Here is a 20,093-nt window from a genome sequence, read left to right as displayed (position 1 = left end):
GCAGTTCTAAGAGGGAAGTTTATAGCAATACAATCCTACCTCAAGAAACAAGAAACATCTCAAATAAACAACCTAACCTGACACCTAAAGCAACTAGAGAAAGGAGAAGAAGAACACCAACAAAAACCCAAAAAGAGCAGAAGGAAAGAAATCATAAAGATCAGATCAGAAATAAACGAAAAAGAAATGAAGGAAACAATAGCAAAGATTAATAAAACTAAAAGCTTGTTCTTTGAGAAGATAAACAAAATTGATTAAACATTAGCCAGACTCATCAAGAAAAAAAGGGAGAAGACTCAAATCATTAGAATTAGAAATGAAAAGGGAGAAGTAACAACTGACACTGGAGAAATACAAACGATCATGAGAAATTACTACAAGCAACTATATGCCAATAAAATGGACAACATGGAAGAAATGGACAAATTCTTAGAAAAGCATTACCTTCCGAGACTGAACCAGGAAGAAAGAGAAAATATAAACAGACCAAACACAAGCACTGAAATTGAAACTGTGATTAAAAATCTTCCAGCAAAGAAAAGCCCAGGACCAGATGGCTTCACAGGCGAATTCTATCAAACATTTAGAGAAGAGCTAACACCTACCCATCTCAAACTCTTCCAAAATATAGCAGAGGGAGGAACACTCCCAAACTCATTTTACGAGCCCACCATCACCATGATACCAAAACCAGACAAAGATGTCACAAAAAAGGAGAAAACTACAGGCCAATATCAATGATGAACATAGATGCAAAAATCCGCAACAAAATACTAGCAAAGGAAACACTCCCAAACTCATTCTATGAGACCACCATCACCCTGATACCAAAACCAGACAAAGATGTCACAAAGAAAGAAAACTACAGGCCAATATCACTGATGAACATAGAGGCAAAAATCCTCAACAAAATACTAGCAAACAGAATCCAACAGCACAGTAAAAGGATCATACACCATGATCAAGTAGGGTTTAGCCCAGGAGTGCAAGGATTCTTCAATATATGCAAATCAATCAATGTGATACACTATAATAACAAATTGAAGGATAAAAACCATAGGATAATTCAATAGATGCAGTAAAAGCTTTCAACAAAATTCAACACCCATTTATAATCAAACCTGTCCAGAAAGTAGGCATAGAGGGAACTTACCTCAACATAATAAAGGCCATTTATGACAAAACCACAGCCAACATTATTCTCAATGATGAAAAACTGAAATGATTTCCTCTAAGATCAGGAACAAGAAAAGACTGCCCATTCTAAGCACTATTTTTTAAATAAATTTATTTATTTTATTTTTGGCTGCCTTGGGTCCTCGCTGCTGCACGTGGGCTTTCTTTTAGTTGCAGTGAGCAGGAGCTACTCTCGTTGTGGTACATGGGCATCTCATTGTAGTGGCTTCTCTTGTTGTGGAGTATGGGCTCTAGGCACACAGGCTTCGGCAGTTGTGGCACATGGGCTCAGTAGTTGTGGCTTACGTTCTCTAGAGCGCAGGCTTAGTAGTTGTGGTGCACCAGCTTAGTTGCTCCGTGGCATGTGGGATCGTCACAGACCAGGGCTCAAACCCATGTCCTCTGCATTGGCAGGTGGATTCTTAATCACTGCACCACCAGGGAAGCCCCCTCACCACTATTATTCAACATAGTTTTGGAAGTTTTAGAAACAGCAATCAGAGAAGAAAAGAAATAAAAGGAATCCAAATCAGAAAAGAAGAAGTAAAACTGTCACTGTTTGCAGATGACATACTATACATAGAGAATCCTAAAGATGCTACCAGAAAACTACTAGAGCTAATCAATTAATTTGGTAAAGTAGCAGGATACAAAATTAATGCACAGAAATCTCTTGCATTCCTATACACGAATGATGAAAAGTCTGAAAGAGAAACGAAGGAAACACTCCCATGGCTTAGTTGCTCCGTGGCATGTGGGATCGTCACAGACCAGGGCTCAAACCCATGTCCTCTGCATTGGCAGGTGGATTCTTAATCACTGCACCACCAGGGAAGCCCCCTCACCACTATTATTCAACATAGTTTTGGAAGTTTTAGAAACAGCAATCAGAGAAGAAAAGAAATAAAAGGAATCCAAATCAGAAAAGAAGAAGTAAAACTGTCACTGTTTGCAGATGACATACTATACATAGAGAATCCTAAAGATGCTACCAGAAAACTACTAGAGCTAATCAATTAATTTGGTAAAGTAGCAGGATACAAAATTAATGCACAGAAATCTCTTGCATTCCTATACACGAATGAAGAAAAGTAGAACTAGAAAAATAAATTTCACAATTTGTATGGAAACACAAAAGACCCCGAATAGCCAAAGCAATCTTGAGAACGAAAAATGGAGCTGGAGGAATCAGGCTCCCTGACTTCAGATTATACTACAAGGCTACAGTAATACAGACAGTATGGTACTGGCACAAAAACAGAAATATAGACCAATGGAACAGGATAGAAAGCCGAGAGATAAACCCACACACATATGATCACCTTATCTTTGATAAGGGAGGCAAAAATACATAATGGAGAAAAGACAGCCTCTTCAACAAGTGGTGCTGGAAAAACTGGACAGCTACATGCAAAAGAATAATATTAAAACACTTCCTAACACCATATACAAAAATAAACCCAAAATGGATTAAAGACCTAAACGTAAGGCCAAACACTATAAAACTCTTAGAGGAAAACATAGGCATAACACTGTTTGACATAGATCACAGCAAGACCCTTTTTGACCCACCTCCTAGAGAAATGAAAAACGGGACCTAATGAAACTTCAACGCTTTTGCACAGCAAAGGAAACTATAAACAAGACGAAAAGACAACCCTCAGATTGGGAGAAAATATTTGTAAACGAAGCAACTGACAAAGAATTAATCTCCAAAATATACAAGCAGCTCATGCAGCTCAATATCAAAAAAACAAACAACCCAATGCAAAAATGGGCAGAAGACCTCAATAGACATTTCTCCAGAGAAGATATACATATGGCCAATAAACACATGAAAGGATGCTCAACATCATTAATCATTAGAGAAATGCAAATCAAAACTACAATGAGGTATCACCTCACACCAGTCAGAATGGCGTCATCAAAAAATCTACAAACAATAAAGGTTGGTGAGGGTGTGGAGGAAAGTTAACCCTCTTGCACTGTTGGTAGGAATGTAAATTGATACAGCCACTATAGAGAACAGTATGGAGGTTCCTTAAAAAACTAAACACAGCACTACCATATGCCCCAGCAATCCCACTACTGGGCATATACCCTGAGAAAACCATAATTCAGACAGAGTCATGTACCACAATGTTCACTGCAGCTCTATTTACAATAGCCAGGACATGGAAGCAACCTAAGTATCCATCGACCGATAAATGGATAAAGAAGATGTGGCACATATATACAATGGAATATTACTCAGCCATAAAAAGAAATGAAATTGAGTTATCTGTAGTGAGATGTATTGACCTAGACTCTGTCGTACAGAGTGAAGTAAGTCAGAAAGATAAAAACAAGTACCGTATGCTAACACATATATGGAATCTAAGAAAAAAAATGTCATGAAGAGACTAGGGGTAGGACGGGAATAAAACACAGACCTACTAGAGCATGGACTTGAGGATATGGGGAGGGGGAAGGGTAAGCTGTGACGAAGTGAGAGAGTGGCATAGACATATATATACTACCAAACGTAGGGTGGATAGCTAGTGGGAAGCAGCCGCATGGCACAGGGAGATCAGCTAGGTGGTTTGTGACCACCTAGAGGGGTGGGAGGGACGGAGACGCAAGAGGGAAGAGATATGGAAACATATGTATATGTATAACTGATTCACTTTGTTGTAAAGCAGAAACTAACACACAATTGTAAAGCAATTATACTCCAATAAAGATGTTTAAAAAAAAAAAAAGAGTCATGTACCACAATGTTCATTGCAGCTTCATTTACAATAGCCAGGACATGGAAGCAACCTAAGTGTCCGTTGACAGATAAATGGATAAAGAAGATGTGGCACATATACACAATGGACTATTACTCAGCCATAAAAAGAAATGAAATTGAGTTATCTGTAGTGAGATGGATGGATCTAGAGTCTGTCATACAGAGTGAAGTAAGTCAGAAAGAGAAAAACAAACACCGTATGCTAACACATATATATGGAATCTAAAAAAAAGAAAAAAAAAGTTTGATGAACCTAGGGGCAGGACAGGAATAAAGAAGATGCAGACGTAGAGAATGGACTTGAGGACATGGGGAGGGGGAAGCATAAGCTGGGACGAAGTGAGAGAGTGGCATGGACTACCACTACCAAATGTAAAATAGATAGCTAGTGGGAAGCAGCCGCATAGCACAGGGAGATCAGCTCGGTGCTTTGTGACCACCTAGAGGGGTGGGATAGGGATGGTTGGAGGGAAATGCAAGAGGGAGGGGATATGAGGATATATGTATACATATAGCTGATCCACTTTGTTATACAGCAGAAACTAACACAACATTGTAAAGCAATTATACTCCAATAAAGATGTTAAATAAAAAGAAAAAAAAAAGAAGTAACGGGGACTTCCCTGGTGGTGCAGTGGTTACGAATCTGCCTGCCAACCCAGGGGACACAGGTTCGAGCCCTGGTCCAGGAAGATCCCACATGCAGCGGAGCAACTATGCCCATGCACCACAACCACTGAGCCTGCATTCTAGAGCCCAGGAGCCACAACTACTGGCCTGTGTGCCTAGAGCCCACGCTCTGCAACAAGAGAAGCCACCACAATGAGAAGCAAGGAAGAGTAGCCCCTGTTCACTGCAACTAGAGAAAGCCCATGCGAAGCAACGAAAACCCAATGCAGCCAAAAGAAAAAAAGAAAAGGTAACAGCTGTCAAATTTCCAAACTTGTTAAAAAAAGACAAACCCAACCAAGAGATCCATAAAGCTCAGCAACATCTAGGCAGGATAAATAGAAAGAAAACTACCCTCAAATACATCATTCAAACTGCTGACAATCAAAGATAAAGAAAAATTCTTAAAACCTTCCAAAGAAAAAGACTTATTTCATACAGAGAAATGATAAAATGATAGCTCATTTTTCATTAAAAAAAAATAAAAGCAGGTCAAAGACAACATAACACCATCTTTAAAGTGCTGAAAGAAAAAAGTCAAACCAGGATTTTATAACCAGAGAAAATATCCTTCAAAAACAGAGACAAAATAAAGACATTCTCAGTGTAAAAAAAAAAAATGCTGGGTGAGTTTGTCTCTGGCAGATCTTCACTACAAAAAATGCTAAAGGATATTCTTCAGGCTGGAGGAAAATCTACCAGATGGAAATCTGGATCTAAAGGAAAATCTGAAGAGCTCTAAAAATGTTACATACCTGGATATTATTTTTATAAAAACAATTTTTTTTCTTTTCTTAATTTCTTTAAAAGACAGTCGACTCTTTGCAACAAAAATAATAAAGTACTGCACATTATATAACTTGTAGTAATAAAACACATGCCAATAATGCACAAAGGATAAGGATAGTGATGTAATAGTAACTCACGGAAGATTGTGATAAGTTAAGGATTCATACTGTAATCACCAAAGGAGTAGTGAAAAACAATACCAAGAAGTAGAGCTATAAAGCCAATAGAGGAGATAAAATGGGACATTTTAAAAAATATTTGATTTATTCTAAAGAAGGCAGAAAAGGAGAAACTGGGACAAAAACTAGGGGTATACACACACACACAGAACAAATAGCAAGATAGTAGACTAAAAGCCAATAGTATCAACTATTATAATAAATGTAAATGGACTGAACACTCCAATAAAACAGCAGAGATTATAGAATGGAGGGGAATCAACACTTAACTCAATGCTGTTTATAAGGGACATATTTTAAAAATAAAGATATAAACAAGTTGAAAACAAAAAGCTGGAAAAAGATATACCACACAAACAGTAAGCATTAGAAAGCTTATGGCTAGATTAGTATCAGTCAATGTATATTATAAGACCAAGGATAAATAGTTACATTTGATAATGAGAAAAGGACCGATTCATCAGGAAACAAAAATTCTAAACATGTGCACACCTAATAACAGAGTTTTAAAATACATACAACAAAACTGACAGAACTAACGAAAGACGCAGGCAAATCTTCAGTTTTTAACATCTCTCAGTAATTGACAGAATAAGTAGATACAATTTAGTAAGAATATTCATCCTGACATTCATAAAACACTACATTCAACAACTACAGAATGCAGTTTTTTTAAGTACATATGGAACACTCTTCAAGATACACCATATGCTGGGCTGAAAAATAAGTCCCAGTAAATTGCAAAGGATTAAAATCATACAGAGTATGTTCTCTGACCATATTAAAATTAAATTAGAAGTCAGTAATATAAAAATCTACATCCCACTAATTAATCTTACTTTTTAAAACCATGTGCTTATTGCTTAATCCTTTTTATCTAACTTACTCTCTCTGATTCTTCTTTATATGTCACTTTTAAGGTCACAAATGTCCTGCTGATCCTCAAATCCAGGCCTTTTAATTAATTAATTCAGTACATGGGTAACTTAACTGAATAAAGCAACAGTTCCTGGGGACCTAATGTGTGTCTGACCCTCTGCTGGGGATAATAAATGCTATTGTTTAAATAGCACTTTGGATGTGTCAGGCCCTATGTAAGTACTTTACAATTATAAACCCCTGTTATTAAATATTCATGATAATCCTATGAGATGGGAACAGTTTTAAAGATGAAGAAACTGGGGCAAAGAGAGAGAAGTCATTTGAACCATGGTCACAAAGCTATTAGGCAGTGAAGCCAAAATTACCAGCCCAGAAATTCTAGCTCCATGGCTGTGTTTCTTAACTGCTGTACTATACAGGCATACTTTTTGTTTTTCTTTTTCACTTTATTATGCTTTGCAGATATTGCTTTATTTGCAAATTGAAGGTCAGGGGCCACCCTATGTTGAGCAAATCTATTGGCACCATTTTTCCAACAACATTTGCTCACTTTGCATCTCTGTGTCACATTTTGGTAATTCTCACAATATTTCAAACTTTTTCATTGTTATACTTGTAATGGTGAGCTGTGATCAGTGATCTTTGAGTTACTACTATGACTGGCTGAAGGCTTAGATAATGGTTAGCATTTTTTTTTTAGCAATAAAGGATTTTTAAATTAAGGTATGTACATTGTTATTTTTGGACATAATGATATTACACCCTTAATACACTACATTATAGTGTAAACATAACTTTTAAATGCACTGGGAAACCAAAAAAATTCGTGTGACTCACTTTATTGCTATATTTGCTTTACTGAAGTGGTCTGGACCCAAACCTTCAATATCTGTAAGGTATGCCTGTATAGTCTTTGACTTTAGTGATCACAGAATGGCAGAGAGCAGGAGAAAAGACAAGTAAACCATCCTACTGCAATGCAATGGATGTTTTGATCACCCCCCCGCCGCTCCCCCATTTACAGTGTTTCTGTGCCTTATATCTCAATACTGAGGCACTTAGTAATCTGCCTTATCACCCCTTAATAAACTTACTTTCTAGGAAAAAATATGATAATATTTATACTGTAAAAAATTAGCTATAAAAATTTTAATATTGCTTCATGTGTTGAGAGCATTTGCATTTTAATAGATTCTGTTTGATTTAGGCAAAATACATATTTCTAACTTTGGAATGTCAGGCATTCAGAGGACACATGAAGGAAGGTTGTGGGAGGGGTGTGGAGATCTGCCCAGGTATTCTTAAAATCTAACCACTTGAAGAAATATGGCTTCTTTATAATTAAATAAGTTAGAGTCATAATACTCTTTATTGATGAGCATTATAGAAATTAGTCAGTGATTCGAGTTTGTAATGAATCATCTTCAGGAAGTCATTTAACTTTGTCTCAATTGTTATATCTTTCCTTTTCTGTAAATGAGAATAATATTTGCTCCATAGGGTTGTAAAGATTAAATGAAAGAAAGTATGTAAGCACCATGGTATTACATGGCATACAGCATATGATGCTTGATAACTGTTAAAAAACCAAAAAGATGTGTTAAGTCTCTTTATATTAATGTGTAAGTCTCTTTATAAGACAAGGGAATTTTTTGAAGTTTTACAATAGTTTGGCCTTTCATAAGATCTCAAGTCCATAGAGAATACTACACACTAAAGTAACAATCAGAAGTTCAAAAAAGGGTATACAATTTCAGGCTGAGCCTCTGTCTATAAATTTGCATAGGCTTAGTTTTTTAGGAGTAAACAGTAAATCTTTCTGAGCTGAAGATAATAAAAGCAACAGAAAATAAGGGTTTTTTAGCCAAGAATTCTATCCTAATTTATGTCATTGACATAATGATTTTTGCACAATCGCAAATGTTTCATTCTGGGTCTTGAGAACCTATACAGGTTTTCAGAAACCATAGCAGACTATTTTTCAGTTTTCAAAAGAGGAGGTGAAAACAATAGGAATAAAATTTTCCCTGAAAATGTTCAGTTTGAAAATTAGATATGAAACTGGATTTTTCATTTTGAATAAACCATGATCAGTAAGACACAATGTTCCCTGACAGAGGTAGAACTTTTTTCTGAGATACTAGAGCCCAAAGGCTTTAGATGTGACACTGGCTTTTGAAGGGTACTAGGGTAAGTTGTTTCACTTTATCAATTGCAGTTTCATTATCATTAAAATCAGTGAAACGAACAAACCTCAGTCTGTTGCAACTGATTTTAAACAAAAAGTTCCCATATTTTTCCTCCTTTTTGATGATCTACAATACAATTAAGGAAGGTGGAAGTCAGGACTTGGAAAGGTGTTGGGCTGCAGTAGTTAAGTAAAGGTCATCAGTGAAGATTCCTATGGGATAAGGCTTATGAAATTTTCTCTTTCTGCATGACAATTTGACCTTCAGTTAATGGTCCAGTTTTGTTCTTGGGACAACCTGATAAAACTGATATGTTAATTATGTTACTAGGGAACATTACTTAGTGTGAAAATGATCCCTGATTGATAGCCTGTCTCTGGACTGGAAAGACCACCAGTACCTCATAGAAAGTCCTATATTTGTGATTTCCCCAAGTGTGATGACGCTTGTAGTGGTGGTGGTCCTTCGTGGGCATCTCAAAAGCTATGTCTATGGAGTTGTCACAAGATACACTGGCTCCTGTGGTACATGAGGCTTTTAAGCCATGGTGACTCCCCACCTGCCTGATGTGGACCTTGTCTCTTTGAACTTGAGCTGTCATTTGGGGTGGGGATTCAGAAGGCAGCCCCTGGATGGCTGCAAGGATTCCCGCAGGAGTGCCTGACACTTCCCAGCAGGCAAGCTGTGGTTCCTGTCCTACTGAGCAGACTGGGGTCTATCAGCATCTTATGAGTCTGGATGTGAAGGTGAACCAAAGACGACCCCCTTGTGGACACTGCAGATACATCATAGATGAGATATAATAAGAACCAGAGGAAAAGTAGTAAATTCCTGATTCCTGGGAACACATTTTCCACTTAAAAATGACAGTCAATAAACATTTGCTGCTATTGATAAAATAGAGACGCAACATTTCCCCTCGATGTTTCCTGGTCCCTGGTTTGAACCCTGACTCTTCCCTACAAAACAAAATACCTTTTAACTCCCCAAGCTGTGCTCATTAGAATGGAAAGCTGAATAAGGGTGCTTTCATGAATTAACATCTGCAGTTTCAGGGGCCTTCAGAGAAGGGTGGGCCAAGACCCTCTCACTCCTTGCTTCAATATGACCTCTTTCTCTCAGGGCTCATATACTGAGAATCTCTTTTAAGTACCTTATCTCAACTGTTCTTTCTCTGAGGTCTTTCTTCTCCCTAGAGTTCACCTCAGTTTTATCTCTCTGAGCCTCAACTAGCTTGAAAGACCCTTGACTGGGAATATGCCCAAGGTCACCATTTGGCTCTGTAGCCAGCTGATAAGAGTGACATTTGAGGCCTGTGCCTCATGCCCAGTGCCAGGCTTGGGAATACACACGCCTTCTCACTTCATCGCATGGCTTACATTAGTTTCCAAAAGCCTAAGAATGGCACAGCTGGTTGTGAAATCTGATGGTAGAGAATTAGAAGAAATATCTACTGAAAACGGAGGGGACAGGCCAGAAGAGGTGTGTGCATAGTTGGAGCTGGTTGTAGGAAAGCCTGAAGCCACAGAAAATGGGCTCATCTAGCAGGCTGCTCTCAGGAGCGGTGACAGGAAATTCTGAAGACCTACTCTATCCTTTCCAGGAACTTTACCCTGTTTTCCTGTAAGAAGCCCTCATGGTACATTTTCTTCATACTGTATATAAAAGAGAGACACTCACATAATGGTAGTGGGTGTGCTAACTGTAACAACTGGTATATCCTTTTAGGAAAGTAGTTCAATATTGTTTATCCTTCTGATATCATTAATTCTTCTCCTGGACATTACTCCAGGAAGCAAAAGTAAGCCAACAAAACCACATACACGATTTTTTTTTTTTAATAACCACGAAGGCTACATAGCAATATGGAACTGGCTGAAACATGAAAGAAAAAAAGTGGAATGTCTGAATATCCACTATGAGTACGACTTTGAAAATATATGGGTACATGTGGATAAAGGCCAGAGTGCAAAACAAAAATGAAAACAGTTGTGACAAGGGAACACACTTATAGATGATACATTTTATTTTGTTTAAAAATTCTTCAGTTGTGTTATCTTGTTTTACATTTAAAATGAAAAATTAAAATAAGAACAATCCCTTAGTCAAGCGGGGGTTAGGAAGGATTCGTCTTAACCCTAATGTATTTATGAGTGGTGTAGGTTATAATTTTTACACCTGTGAGATACAAAGAATTCTTAGATTATGATATACAGTTCTCTTTAATTTGTTTTAGGTAATCTGGTCTAGGTAAGAGTAAATCATAATAGCCAGTGGTTAAATAGAGTTTACAATGTGCTAGGTGGTTCACATGTATTAATTCATTTAATCCTAATAACGACCTTATTAGGTAGTTCCTATTAAATCCCCACTAGGCAGAGGAGAAAACTAAGTTCAGAAAGAAGAGGTACCTTGCTCAAGGCCCTGGCTTAGCTAGTGAGTGGTGGAGACAGGATTCAAACTCTTGCCAGTCTGGCTCCAGACCTGTGCCCTAAACCAGTGTCCTGTGACCCACTCAATGGATGACTAGAAAATGGTACCATGGGTTTCTAATTCGGGCCAATGCTCTTTCTACTGCACCAGGCTGCATCTTATCTGGTAGGTGAGAAAGCTAAAAACAAGACTGAGTGACTTGTTCATGGTCACATGATGAGCTAATGGCTGAGAATTAACTTCTAGACTTATAATCTAATGATTTTCCTATTATCCCAGACTGCTGGGAATGAAAAGAAAAAAACCTAGCTAAGAACAAAAGTAAATGAGAAAAGGCCTCAGGGAAATCAAGCCTAAGACCTTTAAAAAGATAAAAATCTTCCTTGCCTCTTTGCTCTGGCATTTGTTTGAATGTGACCCTGTCCTACATGCCACTGACATACGTCTGTGCTTGTGGATCAGTGACCTACACGGGAGGGAGAAGGGTGAGGGAGAAGAGAGGGCTTCTGGGAGACGCAGCCATCACGGTGCACATCTGCTGTGCTAGGATTTGCCCAGACTCTGCATGTGTGCCTGTGTTGTATATGTTCACATAGAGAAATGACATATCAATCAGGTGGGCTCACTGGAAAATGTAACCCATCTTCTGATTTAAAATTTAAAAAGATTCTGTAAGAAAAACTGAGCGTGGAGGGGTGATGGTTAATTGTGCGCCAACTTGGCTAGACTACAGTACTCAGTTATTTAATCAAACACCAATCTAGGTTTTGATGCGAAGGCATTTTGTAGATGTAATTAACATCTGCAATTAGTTGACTTTAAAGGGGATTACCCTTGATAATGTGGGTGGGCCTCCCCCAATCAGTTGAAAGCCTTAAGAATAAAGATTGAGGTTTCTTGGAGGAGAAAAAAAATCTGCCTTAAGACAGCATTAACTCCTGAGTTTCCAGTTGATCTGAACCTACTGATTTCAGAACTTGCCAGCCTCCCTAATTGCATGATCCAGTTCCTTAAAATAAATCCATATCCACCCATCCATCCATCCACCCATCCATCCACCCATCCATCTACCCACCCACCCATCCATCCATCCATCCATCCATCCACCCACCTATCTAGAAAAAGGGAGAGATCCTATTGGTTCTGTTTCTCTGGAAAACGCTGACTGATATAAAGGTCTTTCCAGGACTACAAAGTACTGTGAGAATACTGGGCACACAGATCCACCTGACATACAGTTCATGAAAAGCAGAAAGCAACTGAAAATGCAGGAAGCAAAGTTTGGCTGAGGAGAGATGATGTTACATGCCACCCTGCAGGTGGGGATCAGAGCAAACATTCCTCTCTGCCTCCAGGTTACAGCAGGCAATTACAACAAGCTCAGCACAGTCACAGCTGAAAGTGATGACCTTGCTGTGAAACACAAGTCCAAGGACCTATGAGTCCCTGTAGCAATAAAACGAGAGCTGGGAGTACAGAACACGCACTCAGATTTCTAGGAATTAACAACAAGGAAGGTGCTCTGGAGGTAGTAAAAGAACCTCCTCCATGAAGACTGACAATGACCTCAAGGCATCCCCCGTGTCCTGCTGAACACTGAAAGACAGTGTTCTGATCTGCTTCCCATTTTAAAAATAAATGTGTCCTTTCAGATTTCTTCCTTACCATCCTTATCACCCTCACCACCATATCCCAGCAGTCCCATCCTCTAGACGACTTTGGGGTGCCAAACGGGAAGGTGCAAAGAACCTCCTCCATGAAGACTGACAATGACCTCAAGGCATCCCCCGTGTCCTGCTGAACACTGAAAGACAGTGTTCTGATCTGCTTCCCATTTTAAAAATAAATGTGTCCTTTCAGATTTCTTCCTTACCATCCTTATCACCCTCACCACCATATCCCAGCAGTCCCATCCTCTAGACGACTTTGGGGTGCCAAACGGGAAGGTGCAGGGCAGACAGTCAACCTCACCTTCGCTTCTGAAGTGGGTTCCAAGAAGCACAGGCGATTCCCAAGTCCCTCAGCTGCCAGGCAGAACTTCCTCTGCTCCTTGTGAACGTTGGCGATGCACTGGAGGACCACTTCATCTTCCTGCCAGGGGAACAGAGACCCATGTGAGCAGTGAGGGGGCTACATCCCCACGCAGAGCCAAGCCCCCAAGGCACCTCGCTGTGCCTTTATCAGGTACGCTGAGGGGCACATGCCTTTAAATATTAGATAAAGGAGACTTCGTTCTTCACATGGCACAACCGAGCTCCTCCCTTGAGTTAGGACTCTCCTCAAATCTGGGGTGGGGTCAGAGAGAGCAAGTACATGGAACAGAGGTACTACTTAAATACACAGCGTGAGCCTCACCTGTGAAATGTACAAACTGCCCACCATCCAAGCGAGCAGTGGGTTTCAACACTGGAGTGAAAGTGAAAGTACACCTAGGCAATCTCTCCAAATAAACAATAAAACAATGAGGTGAGATTGAGGGAGACAGAGACAACAGCAGAGATCTGAGGGAGGTGAGATCTGTGGAGGGAAAGTCCATTTGATGTCAGGGAGAGAAGAGACATGTTTTGTCGGGGGGAGGGGGTGCATGCAGTGATAACGCACCTGCCGGAAATCTCTCCAAATAAACAATAAAACAATGAGGTGAGATTGAGGGAGACAGAGACAACAGCAGAGATCTGAGGGAGGTGAGATCTGTGGAGGGAAAGTCCATTTGATGCCAGGGAGAGAAGAGACATGTTTTGTCGCGGGGGGAGGGGGTGCATGCAGTGATAACGCATCTGCTGGAAGGTGAGAGAGGAGGCTGTGGACAGAGGCAGCAGATGGGTGTCAGACATATGGGAAAGGAAGACAGAAAGAAACCTGGAGGAGCCAGACTGGAAGGAGATGCTGAAGGCCGAGTGGGGGAGCCACTCTGGATTCCCAAGGAGGGGACCTTTCTCCTAGGCATCAGTCTCAAAAGCAGCCCTCCTCCAATTGCAGACACCTTGTTTGAATGGCATTCCTCTGGTTGATGGTCCAGAAATGAGGCTGACCTCCATTTACACTAATATGCTCCGCCCGTGCTCAACCCTGCCTGAGGCGGAGAGGAAAACCTTCTCCTTACCAGCCCCTCCCTCCTTACTCCTCCCACCTGTCAGTCCACACTCTCTCTCTCCACTACCGCCTGACTTTGGGTTACAAACATCAAAAAGATTTCCAGGCGTGGTGAAGTTAAAGGAGTAACCAGGGGAGCACCAGGTGGAGCTTTCTCCTTAGCAATGGCTCTCCTGTTCCCCATCTCACTCCCATGTCCCTGGTGTTAGTGTCTGTCCTGGAGTATTGGAAAGGCATACTAAATAGGCATGGTTTTTCTTCACCTGTGTCTACAGCATATGTGGTCATGTGGAAAAATGAAATCCTCTACTTGGTGGGAACATGAAGAGAGTCAATAGAACCAACCCCCAGAAAGATGGCTGTAGGTGCCCAGGGATTGGCTAGGGGCAGCAGGGAAATTCGAGAAGCCACAAGCCACAGACATATGAGATGAAGACTGAGGGAATAAAAAAAAAAAGCTCCACACTTTCACTAGCACTGAAATGTCACTGTTCATCACTAAATTGAGTCAGTAATAAATTCAAGCCTCTGCATCTAATGAAGCCAGAATTCAGGCTTCGTTTGAATTCAGACAGAAGAAAACTCCAGAATACCACTATTCTCAAAATGTGGGCTCAGGGAAATCTCTGACAAGGATGAAGTTTTTCCCCGGGGGGAGTCTCCCCCAGATCCCACAGCAACCAGCGGTGATACCATCCTCCCTAAGGGGTATAGGCCGTGGGGGGGTACTCTGAGTTGATGGAAGAGTGCTACGAAACAGTGGCCGTGGGCGTTAAATGGTCTGTACTGCAAGAGGCAATCCTTATAACACATAATTTACCTGTCCAAAATGTCAAGAGGACCCCTGTTGAGAAATATCTAAATATCTCCCACCTACGCACCACTCCCCAGTGAAAACAGGAAAATCTGGAAATCACAGGAGTGGTTCTATGGGCCAGATTTTTCACGAACTAGTGAAAGTCGACAGGGTTTTCTTTTCAATATGTGTCTTAGAGAATCTCTTTCCATGATCTCCTTTCCCATGCTCTTTGCACCCCAAAGTGCCCAATCCACCTTGCACTAGCTGCCTTGGGATCTTTGTCTTCTGAAATTGACCTGTGCTATAATTCACATCCTCACAACCTAGGCTGCCAATCAACTGATGAAATAAAAGAACTGCCCTGGGGACTTCCCTGGTGGCGCAGGGGTTAAGAATCCACCTGCCAATGCAGGGGACACGGGTTCGAGCCCTGGTCTGGGAAGATCCCCCATGCCGCGGAGCAACTAAGCCCGCGAGCCACAACTACTGAGTCCGCGAACCACAATTACTGCAGCCCGCGTGCCTAGAGCCTGTGCTCCACCACAGAGAGAAGCCACCGCATCGAAGAGTAGCCCCCGCTCGCCGCAACCAGAGAAAGCCCGCACACAGCAACGAAGACCCAACGCAGCCCAAAAATAAATAAATAAATTTATTGAAAAATAAAAAATAAAAAAATAATTGCCCTGGCTCAGCAACCACTTCCTAAAGAGCACCCATGTACAGGTGCTGTCCAAGTCAGCATTCTGGGGGGACACAGGTGGCATGGGACTCTGGGTCAAACTCACCCTTCTCCAAACACTTTCGCTTTTTTCCACATGCTGTCTGGAACCATATGCTCCATGCTGACCTGGCTCCAGACACCACCTGGCGTGGCAGCCCGTACCTGCCTTCGCTCCAGAAAGCAGCTATTATCTCCACAAACCTTCAATAGACAGACATATGGATCCTTGGAGTGCTTGACCCAGAAATCTTTGCACCATTTGGAATCATAAGATGAGTTAATTTAACCCATCTCATAAATTCTCTCACTCCCTAGTGAAACACAGAACGCAAGCCCCCCACCACCCCCAGTTACCAGCCCTATCTAGTTTACTGATCCCTATACTGATGTATACTTTCTCCCCTCTTGTTATCTCACTTCCTTTCTCCCTTTGCTTTAAAGCAAACCTGGGAATTTCCAGATAATTCCATTTCCAAGGAAGCCCCTTTAATTGAAGGTTGGAAATTCTTCCACATTTGTTATCTCCTCTCCCCAGAAGCTCACACTCTCCTCACATCCCCCAATGCCAACTCAGATCATTCCTCTTCTACTCAGGTGCAAACACTCTTCTAGTTTGAGACACATGATAGCCAATCTCCACATCTTCTCTGGCAATCTATCAACAGACTAGTTACTTCTCCCACCATTTATCTGACTCTTAATGACAATCAGGAAATTTGATAAACATTTTTGTGTGATTTCAACACACATGTACTGACTACCTTCCAAGGGCAAAGAATTCTTGCAGGGTACCGTGGAGTACACCAGGTTTTGTAAGAGGAGATCTGTTAATACTGTCATGATGGAGCTGACAGCTGAAAGCCCAGCCCACAGCCTTTCTCCACTCCGCTTCAGCCATCATCTCAAGTAACTTCAAGATTCATGTGGACAATCTATTCAAGAAGAACACCTAGACTTAATGACTGCCGCTCTGTTTTAGTAACACACTCTAATGAACATTCCCTGTCACAACCCAGAATGATTCCAATTCTAAAATCCAAAACTAGACTATCTCACTCTATAGATGCAATCTTCTCGCTTGATTACGTTCTCATTCTCTTTCACTATTCTTGCTTTCCCCTTCATCGAGACATCCAGTTCCAAGAGGGCACTGCCATCTCCATTACTTCCACCACCCCAGCAAGGAAAATGATTGATTTTTTTAATAGAGAAAACAACACAACTTTGAAGTTTTGTTCTACTATAAATTTATGGGGTTTTTTTTTGGTAATGCACTCTCAGCTTGTTTGAATCTTTATTCACTGGAACAAGACCATAAAATTTGTCCTTTTTTGTAGGACTTAACAGCAGATCCAACACAGTCAATATCAAACAATAATACCTTCCATCTGTAAGAGGGCACAATAATCAGTAATGGTAAGACCTTTCAGACCCAGCCTCTGTCGTTAAGGGTGAGGGGTATGAATCCCCTAGGTCCCCAGGAAATAATCTCTGTAAGATCACATAAAGGTCTCTGGCTTTCTACCAAATAAGTCAAAAGGTCTCTGCCTGGCTTTTTTATTTTTTAAAATTATTTATTTTATTTATTTATTTTTGGCTGCCTTGGGTCTTTGCTGCTGCACGCAGGCTTTCTCTAGTTGCAGTGAGCAGGGGCTACTCTTCGTTGCGGTGCGTGGGCTTCTCGTTGCGGTGGCTTCTCTTGTTGCAGAGCACGGGCTCTAGGGACACGGGCTTCAGTAGTTGTGGCTCATAGGCTCTGGAGCGCAGGCTCAGTAGTTGTGGCACATGGGCTTAGTTGCTCCGCGGCATGTGAGGTCTTCCCGGACCAGGGCTCGAACCCGTGTCCCCTGCATTGGCAGGTGGATTCTTAACCACTGCGCCACCAGGGAAGCCCTCTGTCTGGCTTTTAAAGCATCCCTCCCCACCACTGTTGAGTTCTCCCCTCCACCTCTAACCTTATCTCTCCTCCATTCCTATTGCCTACTGTCTCCCAAATAAGTCTTGCTCAGCCTCCATGAAATGCTCCTTCTTGAAATCCCTCCATTCTTTCATTTGACTGTGTATTCTCCTAGTTCTCCTACCTTTCCAATGGATCCTTCCCATGTTCCCTTTCTCCAGCCACCCCTAAATATAGGGATCACCCAAGGATAGGTCTTTGTCATTTTCCCTTAGCAATCCCATCCATTCTTCAGGCTTCCAGTTTTACTCTGAGAAGTCATTATGCCACCTGTACCTCCAACCTGAAGGCATCCCAAGGTCCCAAACCTCCATCTATTCCTAGGTTGATCCACGGACTTATCAACACCTCAAAGCAATATGTCCCAATGCATCAAAAGGCTTCCTTTTCCATCTACTCTTATTTTATGTTTCCTGTGTTTGTTCATGACACATCCAACCCCTCTGCAACCCAGGCTCAGCATCATCACCCCCTATCTATCTATGAGCCTCCTCTCCCTCCTGTCCTACAGCAAATGGGCCAGAGGAAGGAGAGACTGGAGCTCTAGAGCCCAGGATAAGGCTATAACAACACCCAGAACATTCTTCCTCTGGTCTGTTCCTGGAGGCATAGCTCCGACCTTATCATTTTCCTGCTGAAAATCCACTATGACTGTCTACACTATCCATAAAACAAATATAAATTTCTTGAACTAGCATATGAGGACCTTCACCTTCCAACTTATCTTCCCAAGTTCTTCCCTACAGATGTCCTTGGCCTTCTTTACCTCCATGCCCTTACTCATGCTGTCTCTAATTCTAAAGCTGCCATGATTTGCCCTATTTTTCCAAGGTCATAGATTCCCTAGCCTCCCAAGCTTGGCTCAAATACCACATTCTTTATGAAGCCCAGGTCATCTCACCCCCCCTGCCGAACTTCCATAGCAATTATCACCCTACTCTTGCATTATGATTATTCATATGCATGTCTTATCCCCAGCTACATTTTATATTTGGAAATGGCTCACGTTTGCTAATCTCTGATTGTGTAACAGGCACTGTGCTTTATGCACAATAACCCATTTAAGCTTCACATCAACATTAGGATGTAGGTACTATTGTAATCTCTATTTGACAAATGAGAAGACCCTGTGCAGAGCAGTTAAGTAACTTGCCTAAGGTCTCATGGTGGCAAGGGGTAGAGCCTGGTATCCAGTCCAGGCTCTATATCCATGGTCTCTCTCAGCTCCTCTCGGTTGACTTTGTACCCCTTGAAGGCAGGATCCCCATCTGGTTCAAGTTTACACCTATCAGGATACTCACAAGCATGGCACCTTATACACATTATACACCCAGTTATCATTTATTGAATGGGCGTGTTTTCACCTTGTAACCCCAGTTATTTACAAACTCTGCTAGAGCAGAAAACTGCTTCCCCATCCAAGCTGGGAACATAATGTGTTTGGTAAAATCATGTTGACTGATTGGGATATGGAATCCGATTAAAAGAAGAGATTTCTCTACTCTCATGTAACAATAGAAGCAGGGTCACTGCTTCACTGGTGAGTCAGAACTGAGTAATCTCATCAAAAGAGAACAGCCGTTGACATAACAAAGTAATAGGGAAAAAGCAATGATGAGGCTTTGGAGTCCATTTCAAAATTTTTTAGTTTCTGTTGCTTAGTTATTATTATTACTGATAATAATAACCATTCACTCTATACCAGACACTCTGCTGAAATTTCCCCCCAGATTATTTAACACTCACATCAACACAACCATTCTAAGAATGAGGAAACCAAAGCTCTAAGGAATTAGCCAAATTTTAATGAATGACCATTTAATGAACAGCCATTATGTGCCACCATGTTCCAAAATCTCAGTTTAATCCTTACAATCACCCTCGGATAGGTACTAATATTCTCTCTATTTGTGTATAAAGCGGTTGAGGCATAGAGAGGTTAATTAAAAACACTGCATAGCATGGAAGTGACAGATTCTGACCTTGAACCTAGGATTTCATGAATCAGGAGCCTGTCCTCTTGACCATGGTGCCAAATTGGCTCTCGATTCCAAGAGACTGACCTTAGCAATAGGTCTGAAACTTGTCTTCCAGACTCTAAGGCCCATGCTGATGGTGTCCATAAAAATAGATATATCCCAGCCCTCTCACGTGGCCATACAACTTTAAAAAGTAACCACATCACAGAGCACAATGCCAGAGAGAACAGCCGGAGAACTGAAGAACAAATAAAACCAAATCTCCCTTTGTCCCATGACTATAACAATGGAAGGAGTGAACATCATCCCCAAACTTGTAGCAGAGGGGAGAAAAAGATTAAAATCTAAGGTATATCATATGTCAGCATCCCTCCAAGCTATGTGATTCACGAGCACCAGCTATTCCTGTCATAGCTTGAGCCTGTGGTGGTGTTGAGTGATTGTCCCTGAACAA

General features: G+C 41.1%; 1 protein-coding gene across 12 annotated transcripts in view; it reads right to left on the bottom strand.

Annotated features, from left to right (window-relative positions):
• RYR3 (ryanodine receptor 3) overlaps positions 1-20,093 on the bottom strand; it is a 570,442-nt gene that overhangs the window by 368,798 nt on the left and 181,551 nt on the right. For all 12 annotated transcript variants that reach the window (XM_055088336.1, XM_055088341.1, XM_055088340.1 and 9 more), the window contains exon 2: positions 13,062-13,181. In XM_055088336.1, coding sequence (XP_054944311.1) covers positions 13,062-13,181 — 120 coding nt within the window. The remainder of the gene's footprint in view (positions 1-13,061; positions 13,182-20,093) is intronic.

Source organism: Physeter macrocephalus, chromosome 11 (assembly GCF_002837175.3).
Source record: "Physeter macrocephalus isolate SW-GA chromosome 11, ASM283717v5, whole genome shotgun sequence".
Taxonomy (NCBI): domain Eukaryota; kingdom Metazoa; phylum Chordata; class Mammalia; order Artiodactyla; family Physeteridae; genus Physeter; species Physeter macrocephalus.
Note: the sequence above shows the minus strand (reverse complement) of the source record. Positions and strands in the feature narration are given on the sequence as shown.